A 13,677-nucleotide genomic window follows, 5' to 3' on the forward strand; every position below is an offset into this window, starting at 1 on the left:
TGTGTGTTTGTGTGTGTGTGTATGTGGTGTTCAGTACCAAGGACAGCTCGGTTTTACGTTTGTAAATCTGACATAGTGTGTTCAATTTTTGCTAGGTAATTACATTCGCCAAGAAGGTTATATTTTCGGCTATGGCATTGGTGTGTGATTCTTCATGTAGGTTAACACTACATATCTTGCCAATTTGTGTATGAATTTTCATGATATTTGGCAATTCAGTAGTGGTTGCGGAAAGGAAGGTCGAGTTCTAAAATGGTTGGCGTAGCATTTTTCGTCAGGACGGTAGCGGGTCGAGTGTGTGTGTTCGTTTGTTTATGGGCAGCATAGCTCGAGACGTTGCGGATGGTTGTGCATGATCTCTGGTAGGTGGGAGTTGGAGAAAGGAAGGTCAAGTTCGATAATGGCCCTCCTAGCGGCAAGTTACGGTACTGCAGCAAAGGTTCAACGTTAGAGGTAAGATTTTCCTCAAGTGCCATGTTCATGATTTTTAAGTAGTGGATACGTCTTTGGGCAGGGACTTATTCGTGGAGGTTGGGCCCCCTAGGGGCTTTGAAAGGGAATGCCTCAAGAAAGGTTGGACGGATTGTCATGATAGTTGGTGTGTCGATATAGTTTGAGTGATAATTATATAATCTATTTTAATCATGTTATTCCTAGCTTCTTGACATGATTGATGAAGGAAGTTGAGAAATCAGGAAGGTTATGTTTTTGGTAGCGTTCGTGGGTTTGCGGGGAACACACGTTCATGCAGTCGTTTGCTATTGGGGTAGGTACTCTTCAGTAATGCACAAATAACACCATAAAGTCTTGAATAAAGACATGATTATTTGGAGAGATGTGTTCGTGGAACTCTAGTTTGCACAACTTTAGCTGCTCACAAAACGTCGTGTAAGGCTACGAATATTGCCTTTTTGTTCCACCGTATGTCAGCTTGTAAGGGTATTGTCCGGTAGCATGCGCTTCGAAGGAAATATGGTAGGGGGCGAAAATAACTACACATATACACCTACCAAGGTTTTCTGCGTTATGTTTGTTGCTCATCTTTGTTTTAGATGTTTGGGTGAAGAAATTTCTCCGCCACCCGTTTTTTTTTGCATTTTGCGACTTGCAGTCGCAAAATGCCTTCTGGCCAGTGTAATCGCCGTTGTGATGTTGAGATGAACGGACCTGTTCAATCCATGCCAAACATTTGTATACCTGTTAAAACAGGCATTTCTTCAACATGTTCGCACTAGCGCAGTGGTAAAGTTTACGAATTCTAAACCAATGCACCCGGTTCGAATCCGGGGAGGTAGATTTTTTCCAACTTTTTTTTCTTCTTTTTTACATCCATTAAAATACTAATTTTTACATCCATTTGGCCACACCAATTTATTTCTTTGGTTAACGGATTCGCCGCTTCGTTTTTTTGCCGAATAGAAATAAAAATTAAAAAAAAAAACTTAAAAATGCCCCGCAACAGAGCTCACTCAAAAACAGGCAATGTGTAGTGAAATTTGCTGCAGTTCACGCAAATTTTAACAGGTGGCGTCTAGATCTGCTGCAGTTCAGGCACATATGTGAATCTCTCCATGCGTTCTATTTATATGACATTCTAATAACTAGAAAAAAACGTTCACACACGCAAACATTGGCAAAATGCCAGCTTTTTTAAAAGCACTTGTTTATTGGGTTATGACAAAATAAATAAAAAGAAAGAAGACTAGACAAGAGGGAGGTTTTTTTTTCACTGTTTTCATTTTTCTTCAACATTTCAAAGAACATACAAGAGAAGAAGGAAAGCAAAAGGGATGTGTGAAGCTACCGACTACATGCTTCTTTTATCGAAATATACTGATGTCATCCTTCTACGCAGGGACATACATCAGCGAAACCGCCTGTCTGGATGTATCTTTTTAGAGCAATTTGTCCGCGCGTGCACAATTGCACCATCCTTTTGAAAGGAAATAACTCGGGAAGGGGTTGACGGATCATCGTGATTTTTTATATGTAGATAACTTCGGAGATGCTTTCCATAAATTAGGGATATCAATGCAACCCAGGAGCTAGTTTGCATAATAAATGAGCACAGTTTATTAAGCCACAGTATTTCTCCAGTATGTAATTAGAAAAGAAGGAAAGATCGATAGACATCAATTATTCAAATCGTTACTTAATTCACTTAATTATGAGAGATTGTTATTATAGAGTTAATTCCAAGCCACCGAGATGGTTTTGAAATAATATTTGTAATAAGTTTGAACTATTTTGAGTAAAAGAACATTTCAGTCACTAAATTTCGAAACTGTTCAAACATTTTAAAATGAAAGTTTAAACATGTTTGAACCTTTTTATATTTGTTGGAACATTTGGGAAAGCAATGATATAATTATCTCTTTATTTAGAACAATTTTCAAACATCTATGTGTTTTTGCTATTGTTCCAACATGTTCCAACATTTTGTGTCATTTTTTCCCTCCATAAAAACTTTTATTGACCCCATAAACAAAGCTGCTAAGCTTGGTCCTTTGTTTGGCTCTTGGAAAGGTGGCAGACAGACATAATTTCCTGCACTTGGCAGGGATGTGTGAATTGCCCTCTTCCCAGCCCACTGCTCCACTGACCCAGTTTCATCATATTGTTTCCATGTTCGAACATGTGATTACAAATGATGCATCTATATTGGAACAGTTTAGAAACTAACAGAAATAATGTATTTGATGTTAGAAACGTTTCTAACATGTTTGAATACTATATGAATATTTAGAACGTCACATAGATGTTATAAATAGTTCTAAACAGTTACTTATCACAGTTAGATTGTTACAAAGATTTCCAAAATGTTAGAACAAAAGGCAAGAAACACCATCTCGGTAATATGGAATCGACTCTAGTGTTAAGTGATGAAAAGTTCATTCTTCCAACATTTGGTAGCAACATGTACGTTAAGTTGAACATGCGGACGTAAGTCACGCAAATTGGGGTCTCATTTATATAATTCATGAGAAAATGCTACAATAGCTTTCTTTGCTAAAACTTTCATACTTTGAACAAATTGTTATTCAGGTAGAGGAAACCAACTGACATTTTTCATGCAAATGAGTACCTCATTTGTATAATTGATGAGAAAAATTTATGATTATAGTCACTCGTCACACAAGAGATCGCCTTTCGTGTTAACAGCAATGCCCTACAAACATCCATCGCGTAAAACAATCTTCATACATACATACAGCCAGGCGAAAGGATAGAACACAAATACAACACACCTACAGCAACAATAATTAATACTTATAAACAATAAAACCGTCACCATGGCAATAGCTTTTAATGCCACGCTTATTGTTGTTATACTTTTTAATTCAAGTTAAATTAAACCTAAAAGCAACCAATTGAATTGGTGTGAGATTATTATGAGTAACATGCTCTCCTTTCAAAAGCTGAGGGAATTTTGCTTTACAACACACTAATCAAATCAAAACAAAGTAATCAGTTCTTTATTTGCAACTACTAAGTTAACTGTTCATTACGTACTCTTCAAGAAGGAAAGAAGGGGGATTGATTGAAATGCTCACTATACTATGCTAAATGTTCCACAGAGCCAAGTTCCCACCCGAATTACAAGTCAGTTTCAAATTTCAAACTTTGTTATAACGGAATCAGCATATGGCCGTATCAGTTGTATGAAAAATTAACAAAAGAGATACATAACAAGACGCTACCATTTGCTAAATTTAGTACTCCTAATCCCTACCAGAGTGTCAAGTAAGGTCACTGCCTGTTATTCTCGATTACTTCATCGGCCATTTTGGCGTTTTGTACTGTAACGGTCGGTGTTTCGCTCAAAGGCCACGTTATGCCTGTAAAGCAATTTACGAAAGCAATTTACGCAACTTTCTTCACTTCACTCAGGTGTAAACGTGTGCCTAGCTTTGGAAAGGGACGTCCCTCGGATGGTTTACAACAATTTTAGAAAGCAGGCGCTATATCATTAGATACAATCAGTATTTCGAATTGGAACTCCCATCACCATGTGTTCTTGAAGTGCTATACATTGTCGCTGATGAAATTGTGCAACAAAAATTAGTCATTTACTAAAGCGTTTGTGTTTTTATCCTGACCACAACAAAACATGATTTTGACTCATTCGGCTAAGCCAAAGCCAGTTTAGTTTGTACATCTCAAGCACAGGCCATCCAGTGGACACTGGCAGAGTACAGCAACGAATCTTCCCACGTGCCGAGTGCCACCATGAGGCTTGTCTTGGTGGCGCTTAACACTCGGGCTTTGACGCGGATGTTAGTATTAAGGACGTGGTCCACATGCGCCAAGCCGATGGTCACCATGGGGATTGTGCGGAAGGCCCTACTAAACGTGGCTTCCAGGTGTAGGAATCGGAGTCCAGTTGCCGAGCCGGTACTGAACACACCATCATATGGTGTTTCCATCAAACCAGACTCACCTGAAGCAACAACAACAATAACACAAACAATGAAACCTACACTAATCATGTGCTTGCAAAGACAGCAAGATTTGCTCCCCTTATTGTTATGACTCACCTATGCAATTACGACGAACGGCCATACGATTATTACTCACTGCTAAGGCTAACGTTACATTTCCAAACCGGGGCCCGGACAGACTGTTTGTGGAAATGAAAAATAGAAATGAATACGTGAAAATATACACAAATAATGCCCATGACTATTACGTCTTGTGTACTTTGGTGTCTTTTATATCATAGTTTTCGTTCTTTAACCCTATTCAGACCGGGCTTTTTTGGTCATCCCTGGACCGGGGGGGGGCTTTTGAGGCCCTCCACTTCTAAGTCCTATAACTCTAAAACGACGTGTCGTAGGGCAACCAAATTTTCAGGACATGATTTCGACATAATATCTGACAAGTATTTTACGTTTGACGTTACGTTGACGTAAGATGACGTAATTATGACGTCATCAATTTGATTACATTGGCCAAACCCATGAAAAATGGGTATTCTCAGAAAACTTCAAGTTATGCTACAAAAATGTAACAACAAGAGCAGATAACAGAATAATAATGTTTGTTACGACTTGCGTTGCCAATATCAACATCAATGACGTCAATATGACGTCATAAAATGACGTCATGCACATCTAAGATACGAGTTGGGCTCCGCCATATTATATCCACCACCTTGAATTTTTAAAAATACTTTTTTTGCAACAAATAATCACAAAGGGCAATGGAAATAGACTAAATTCATTCATTTAGATGGTTTTTGATTAAAAAATACCAGGTAGTTGCAACTTTTAAGGGATAATTTGCTTGTTTTTCATGATCTGGCCATTCCGTCCGCCATCTTGGATTTTGGGCTGATGACGTCATCAAATTAGCATAATTTATGCATATATGATTATGAAAGATATGCTGAATAATATAAGATTTTATTTATGTAACAAAATCACAGTAATATAGCAAATAAATTTGAAAAATACATTGTTAGAACCAAAAATAGTGATTTTTGGCAAAACTGCCTGTCAACAAACGGTTGCCATGGCAACAAGAAAAAATGGAAAATTTGTCAAACTTCGTAGAATTGTTGCCAACAATATTTTAGGAAAACTCACTAAATTTGGTGGCTCTAGCGTAAGCCGTTCTGGCATTATAGGACATCGAAGTTAGCGCGGGCCTCAAAAGCCCCCCCCCCGGTCTGAATAGGGTTAAAGCTGCCCGACCGGGTCCCAATTGGGAAATGTGACGTAGGCAAAAACAATTATCTGCTCTCTTTATGTCTTACATCATCTCTCTCTCTCTCTCTCTGTCTGTCTCTCTCTGTCTCTTTGTCTCTCTCTCTCTTTGTCTCTCTCTCTCTCTGTTTGTCTCTCTCTGTCTCTATCTCTCTGTCTCTCTCTCTCTCACTGTCTCTCTCTGTCTCTCTTTCTCTCTCTCTCTGTCTGTCTCTCTGTCTCTGTCTCTGTCTCTGTCTCTGTCTCTCTCTCTCTCTCTCTCTCTCACTGTCTACCGGTGAGTCCCGCGAGGGGTATTGCCCAGTATTACGTAGATGTAGATGTCTCTCTGTCTCTCTTTCTCTCTCTCTCTCTTTCTCTCTCGCTCACTCTCTCTCGCTCGCTCGCCCGCTCCAGACAACAACTTCTCCACCCATTGACCACCAGTTCAATTCCCAATACTTCATTTTATACGCCTCCTTTAATGATTTTAATCATCATCACTACTTACAGCGTTCGATGTACTCCCGCTGTTCCATGCCTTCCAGAGAGCCGTGAAGGGCGCTAATGGTCGAGTTGAGCTCGCCTTGGCCCGCCTGGAGTTTTGCGATTTGGCTTTGGAAAGGCTACATTGGCACAACCCATAATATTGAATGAATGAATGACCTTAATTGTACATTTGTGCTCAAACAAGCTAAGTACAGATCGTAGCGCTAGTGATAAGGTACAATTTTGACAAAACGGTATCTTATCATCTCTACATATGCTAATACATTCTAGTATGTACAAGTTCAACTTCTTCTCGCTTCTTAAAACAGTTATAAACATACGGACAGATGGAATCAATAATGTCTGGTTTATCTAGTTGCACGAGAAATATGAATTTTTCCGTGGTATTCAAGTATCAGAAATTAGGATGCACTAAGCTATGGGACTGACTGACTAACTGACCACATATACGTGTGTGTGTGGGGGGGGGGGTAGTCTTTTTAGTAAGCCACGCTCACACACAATGTGCGATTTTCAGCGAGGGGCCTACGACGGTTCTACAACTGTCCGAAGAGTTCCCCTACTACTTGTTTTAAACTTGTAAATCTGTCGTGCGACGTACACGGACAAAATTACCTGCATGTGTATGCAGTTTGCAGGTTTGACCAACATTGTGCCAAGTGCTACCTGCCTGTAAAGCGATTGGTTTCGCCAAAGACTTAAAAATGGATTTAATCGATACAAAAATAGAAGCATGTGCGTTATTCTAAAGCTAAGGGCACAACCCGCCGTACGTACAAATACGTGCTGTCTACGTGCCAAAACGTGGGCAATCTTTTGGGATACGAAAGTGGTAAGTACCGCCTCCGTACGAACTCGTAGGGAATCCGACGGATTTTGGAGCACGCAGAGACGCCGTAGAACTTTACGTGCAGGCAAAACTCTGTGTGCCATCGGGCTGCGGATTCGACCCACCTACGTGCTAGTACGGGCGACGCGCCTGCCCTGTACAGCCTGAACGTTTTTAGATATACGTGGCGGACGTGGCCTCCCATGAAAACGTACGGACAAATTGCACGTACGGCGGGTTGTGCCCTTAGGTTAAAGGACAGTTATACCGGCTCTAGGCCCCAATGAAACGGCTAATAAAATACATGTACAAATACTAACTAAAACTGACCTTCATTCTGGACAGTAGTTCATTGATGCCTTCAAATCTACCCCGGATGGTCTTCATCTCAGTGTGCAACTGTGTCACCCATCCTGTCAAGCGGAGATGTACTCTTTAATTTTTTTACAGTAAACTATTCCCGTAAATATTTCTACAAATTGGAATCTAAATACTTCTTTCTTGGGAACACTGAATAATTTGACATATCTTAAAGCTTTATAAACAATACGTCTAATGTGATTGTGCCAAGACATACTGAAGCTAACAACAACCCCGATATGCATATGACTAGAAAATGATAGATTTTCTGAGAAAAAGAGGGGAATGGATCGGGCGGATTCTTTTGGACCTTCTCTTTAGTTTAAGCAGGGTTTAATTCCATTAGCCTCTTGGTACACCAATATTGATTTTTTTCCAGGTCCCATATAAGTTGAAACACGACATCGACGGATTGTCAATGACTTAAAGCAGTGCACTGTCGTCAGCGAAAAGAAAAGGGACGTTTAGTTACTATTAGAAGTTACTACTACAATTATTATGCACTGTAAAATACTCCAAAAAGGGTTAATCTATCTATTTATAGACAACTATACAAACTGTTGCAGTGAAGCGTCATTCCTTACCGTTTATCTTTTGGACGGATTCCTTGAGAGAGTTGATATCCGACTGGAGGTTAGAGTTGCTGTTGATGCCTATGGGCGCTGTGTTGATGCCTTTGGGCGTCACCATCAACAGGAACAGTACAAGGGACGGTGACAACAGCGGCATGTTGGCTCCTCTATGGTCCTGCTAGTGCTCCAATCCCTTTATGAGTTAGAAGGTCCTGGGTTCGGTTCCCGTTTTTGGTTCCATACAGTATATAGTAGAGTGGACTCATCCCTCAGCTAACCGCACCGCAGTCAGCCCTCAGTAAGACATCTGGAGCCGCAAGTTTCTGAACCTTTATCCAGCCTGTAGGTCAAACCGGTTTCGTTGCGTACAACTTCTTCAGTGGCTAGAGGCTAAATGACACAAGTTCGTGAAGCTCGCACTTATATGCCTTTCCAGTGCATAATGCCCTGGTATCTATCCAGTGCATATCGCCCTAGTGCATGGTGCCCTACGTATACAGGGCTTTTCGTTATGTATGACCTTACTTGACTTATATACCTTTTCATTGCATAGTACTCTGGTAACTATCCAGTGCATATCGCCCTAGTGCATGCTGAACTACGTATACAGGGCTTTTCTTACTTGACCTCTTGTAGTGTGACTTCATCCATTGTTTTAGAACAGTTACGTATGTCACAGAGGTTCCCTTTACACTATCGAGAATAAAGAAAAACAGCCTTCTTCAGTATGTTGCCCCCTCCTTTTTGCTGTCTCATTGCTCTGGCTTGTAGCTCTGGCTTGTAGCTCTGGCTTCTCAGCATCTTGTAGGGCTTAAACAACACGTAGACGACGTTCCTGGGACTCTCTTTTCTCGATGGTGCGGTTGACGGTGGTGTCTTGGTTCCCTGTGTGGTTCGTCTTGGTGTCTTCCTTGTGTCTGATGTGGCGGCAGTGTTGTAGTCCATTGCGCGTCTCTGTAGAGGGCTTGACTTGCTTCTGCCTTCTTTGTCTTTATTTTAAGCACCAACTTCATTTTGTTGAGGGCTCAGGCACTGAAAGTAAAGGGGTTACTTTCTTGGGTGCAAGTGCAGGTGGTCTGTGGGACTGGTTGGAGGCTTTTGGCTCCTCGGTGGGCAGGGGCGCCGCTCCCTGACTGCCGTGTTGTTGTGTGGCGGTGAGTACCGAGGTCAGGGTTAACACTATATTGGGTTCCACCAAAAACACATGATGTTTCATTTCCGTGCTTTATAGACATTTTAAGCAAGTGCCCCAAAAGGGATTATTTCCTCAAACTCCGCTAAACAAGATACAGAGCACTATCCGAGTCTGTTTCCGTGTGGTTTTTGTAGGTTTTGCTTTAAGTCTAGTACACCGTAAAAGCTACTAATTAAATTGGTGTGAGGTTACACCGCGTGACGTGTTCTTCCTTTCAAAGCTGTGGGAATTTTGTTTTTATGTAACAAAAATTAAATCAAAACAAATCCTACCCCTGACTCGTGTATAGCGGGTACGTCATGACCGAACATGCCCCTAAAGCTAAGGGCACAACCCGACGTACATGCAATTTGTGCGTACGTTTTTCTGGGAGGCCACGTCCGCCACGTATTTCTGGAAACGCCCAGGCTGTACAGGGCAGGCGCGTCGCCCGTATTGGTACGCACGGGGGGCAAATCCGCAGCTTGATGGCACGCAAAGTTTTGCCTGCACGTAAAGTTCTACGGCGTGTCTGCGTGCTCCAAAATCCGTCGGATTCCTTACGAGTTCGTACGGAGGCGGTACTTACCACTTGCAGATCCCAAAAGATTGCCCACGTTTTGTCACGTAGACAGCACGTATTTGCACGTACAGCGGGTTGTGCCCTTAGCTAAAGGCATGTCACTGCCACAAAGGCCTGCTACTGCCACTAGCTGCAGCTAGGTACCCAAGGGCATAAGATCGGTGACACGGCAGTCAAATTCGACCTCAGGACCGCTTGGGGCTGAGCCCAACGCGCTGTCGAATGCGCCATGCAAACGGAAGTATATATGGCATGCACATATATATATATATATATATATATCTGCATCTGCATAGGATACCCCCAAATGACCCCGCGAGGGGCAAAAGTAGGGGGGGGAGCTGAGGCTCCCGGGTTATATATATATATATATATAGAGAGAGAGAGAGAGATGGTACAGGATCAGCCGAAATGCAGGAGATCTAGAGAGAGGGAGAGAAAGAGAGCTACACAGACAGATCTTGATAGACAGAGGGACACACACGCGCACACACACACACTCACAGAGAAGGTTTTCTGAACGTGTCAATATGATTGAAGTCAACTTATAAGGTCAAATAATAATTCCAAATGTAAATTATCAGTTTAGTTAATTTAAAATTATGAAAACACATTAAATCCTTTTTTAAAGTTTTTTCGAAGTTCAAACAAAAATGCCACTGTCCTTCGTTTTGCCAACACCACCTACAAAACCAAACGACCTAATACCTTCGCCAAATGATTTAAACTTTTACAAACGATATATCAATTGTGTGTTGTTATTTATGCCAATAAGGTTCTTACTTACATAAACTATGATAGTTGACCATCTCCTCCACCAAAATTACAAACTTTCACAATCTAGTTTGTATTCTAATAATAATCTACCACTCAAAAGCCATTATTACATCTTGTCAAGAAGTAGAGATATCAGCCCAAAAGTTCCGCTGCAGTACTGTAACAAGCCGCTGTAAAGGAGGCCCAAGTTCTAATCGTTTCCAGGTCAGATACCAAATACCAAAGCAAGCCATCCGAGGTGCTCTCGAGTTATGCTGGTCTTCTATACACAACCACACATACTCACATACAGGGGTTACCCAAAATATAACCTTCTTGGCGAAGGTAGAAACTAACGCGGTATCGCACTGAACTGGAACGGATGCGGAGTCAAAGTCGGACCGAAAACGCCGTCAGTGTTTGGACGAGAAGCTCCTTCTGGCGTTTTGAATGTGAACGACTCACTTAGGCACCCTCGTCGGCCTGGAAACAACAAATACCCAGTTGTGAGATCACTCACTTTTGGAATAGCTGTTTATTTGTTTTGCGTACCCGGTCAGCCTCCTTTTGGCTCAACACATCACGTTTGTACGTAAGTACAAGACAATTTCGGGGCAGATTTATTTGATCCACTCACACTAGGAAAGACCCTTACGCTTTTTTATAAGTGATGTTGGTTCTTAAAAGTGCTCGCAGTGTGGTTCTCCTCAAACACAGGACCTCTATAGTATGAGGGGTGAATAAGTCCTTGGCCTCACCCAGAAATAATAAGCATAACTCAGATTTTGAGCATAGATGTCAAGTATAAAGTCTAATATAACTGGCACCGAAATTCAAATTATCGTGATCACTACTTTGCAGGAGACACCCAGTAACGTTAGGTAAGGGAGAAGGGAAAAAAGTGGACAATTGAGCTGCGACCTGAGGTGTGTGCGTCAATTTGCGCTGCTGGAAGTCAGACACCATCTTCTTTCTACTTGAAATACGAAGTAAATCATTATCAAACATTTTGAAAATGTCTGTTGTTAATGACAAAGAATTTATAAATGTCTGATCATAATTCACCCCTGTTTTTCTCGCCACTTACCTTCTGATTTAGAAAAAACGAATGCCTGGAAAGTAATGACTGCAATGATTTGCAATTTGGAGGATATTGATAAAAGGCTTCATACTATGAAGTTGTGCCTCAAAATTTGAGTTGTTCTTATCATTTCTGGGTGAGGCCGAGAACTTATTGATCAACACTCATACCTAGGGCCATTAAACGTCACCTGCATTGGCATTTCCGTTCATAAATCCAACTGCGCATGTGCAGGTCAAAGGTGAAAGCACGAAGATATAAAGAAAACACGTCTGGACATTAGTATGCAAACCGGCTGCCACGGACGAGGTTTTTTTTTTTGGTGACAAGTCCTAATTGTAGCGTTGGAATGACTTAACTGGTAACGCTAGTTCACCTTTATTCGCGGAGTAACTTATATCCGTTGTTTCTAAAAACGACAGATGATGGTTTCAAATGGCATCATTTGAAACTAAAGATATTGTAATTTGAAACCACCATTGGATTAATATGAATATCCTTAAACCGTGTTCGGATAAACAACGGATATAGGACACCACGCGGAAAAAGGTGAACTAGCGTTAGAGCATTTATCAAAACTAGATTTGTAGTCATCGCGACCATTCGGGGCACGTTGCCCTTTTTGCGGGTTTCTAAGGTATTGCAGCGGAACGTCCTGTTTTAATATCTCGTTTCATTTATAACATTCTGTATTAAACAATAATCACAGAGACAAAATCGGTAATAAGCTAATTGTACCCCAGATTTTTAACTTATCAATAGTTTCCAGTTGCCAAGTGTTATTGAATATCAAGGAAGTAGTGAAGCGTGACGGGCCGTTCTCTGTGTATGTAATGTTTCCCCTAGCCCTAGTCGGGATTCATTGTGTGTACTGTGAATCAAAGATAAGCCTTACCATTAAGATAGATTTACATTTTTGATAAACAAAACTGCACATTCAGCATATACAAGGTGAGACCTATTCTCTCAACTAGTTCCTTTTACTTCTATACAAAATTTACGTTCGAAATACAAGTGTATAATTGTATAACAACATGCATTGTAATAAGTGACATTTTTTTTTATGTTTCTTTCAAAAAGAATTCAAAGCAATCCTCACTTGGTAGCACGGTGGTACATAAGACCAGTACTAGAGACACACACTCTGCAAAATGACTCATATAGCAAATGCTATGAGGAATTGAGTGGATTTTGTCAAATGTTGTTGAAGTAGATAAATTCGGACAACATCACATCTCCACTCAGAGCTTGTGAAGAACATAATTGCTTCAATTTTGTGTTGTAAATTACAGTTAAACTAGTTCAAGAAGATAATTGCTTAGTTTACCTCCGCTGTAATACGTCTTTCAAGATTCCATGAAAAAGCAGTATATTAATAATTTCTCTGCTTGTGTCTGACCTGAAACATATCATAGTGCTGTACATACAATATATTTTATGAAGTATCCTTTGTTTTCTGAAAACAAGTACATCAATGTTGGTAATAAAAGAGTAATACAGATGACATTTCATAATAAAGAAAATCTCATGCTAGTAGCAACATCATGACTCCTATTTGGCCATATAAGCAATTTACGTATCATACTTTCCAAGCCACAAATTCTAGATCTTTTCATGATAAGTACTATTTGTCGTACACAACTGAATGTATTCAATAAAATACAAATCAAATGTATGGCTACTGAAGAGCAATAATACATGCTTGGTATGCAGACACACAATACAACAGTGTTGCGGGAGGATCTAAGGTCTAAGGTAAGGTACGGTATACACACTCAGTATGCCTGCCAATTTCAGATCACATATGTACATATTTCATACACTCTGGGAGAAATACTAAGGAACAAGTTTACTTAATTCAAAATCTTCAGAAATACATCATTCTTCGGGTAATAATTGCTACGGTATAAATAAAATCACATCAAGAATAATGGAAATACCCTGTTAGTTTTCAAAGTACATATTATGAGACATAACAATCATACAACATCAAATAATAAGCATAAGTAGTAAGTTGTTTAGGAGAATATGTTCAGGGATACGTCCATATATTTTGCTAGAAAATCAGTTACGACAAGAACCTTTGACGGACAGTGTCAATCAGGTTTCACCTTTAAGTTACAAG

The 13,677-nt window shown here is 40.4% G+C and overlaps 1 protein-coding gene across 1 annotated transcript; it reads right to left on the bottom strand.

The window, feature by feature from the left end:
• Positions 1–4,160: 4,160 nt before the first annotated feature.
• LOC118407096 lies at positions 4,161–8,262 on the bottom strand. The gene is made up of 4 exons (XM_035807516.1): positions 7,971–8,262; positions 7,357–7,439; positions 6,199–6,313; positions 4,161–4,441 (listed from the first exon to the last, which is right to left on the bottom strand). Exons 1-4 carry the CDS (start codon positions 8,113–8,115, stop codon positions 4,161–4,163), a joined length of 624 nt encoding a protein of 207 aa, XP_035663409.1. The 5' UTR covers positions 8,116–8,262.
• Between the last annotated feature and the right edge of the window lie 5,415 nt (positions 8,263–13,677).

The sequence above is a fragment of the Branchiostoma floridae genome, chromosome 19 (genome assembly GCF_000003815.2).
Source record: "Branchiostoma floridae strain S238N-H82 chromosome 19, Bfl_VNyyK, whole genome shotgun sequence".
NCBI lineage: Eukaryota > Metazoa > Chordata > Leptocardii > Amphioxiformes > Branchiostomatidae > Branchiostoma > Branchiostoma floridae.

Excerpts from the sequence above, each read along its gene's own strand:
- LOC118407096 (XM_035807516.1), bottom strand. The coding sequence starts at position 8,115 with ATGCCGCTGTTGTCACCGTCCCTTGTACTGTTCCTGTTGATGGTGACG. Across the intron at positions 6,314-7,356 it reads AACTACTGTCCAGAATGAAG|CCTTTCCAAAGCCAAATCGC; the intron begins GTCAGTTTTAGT and ends GTGCCAATGTAG. Across the intron at positions 4,442-6,198 it reads GCGGGAGTACATCGAACGCT|GTGAGTCTGGTTTGATGGAA; the intron begins GTAAGTAGTGAT and ends TTGTTGCTTCAG.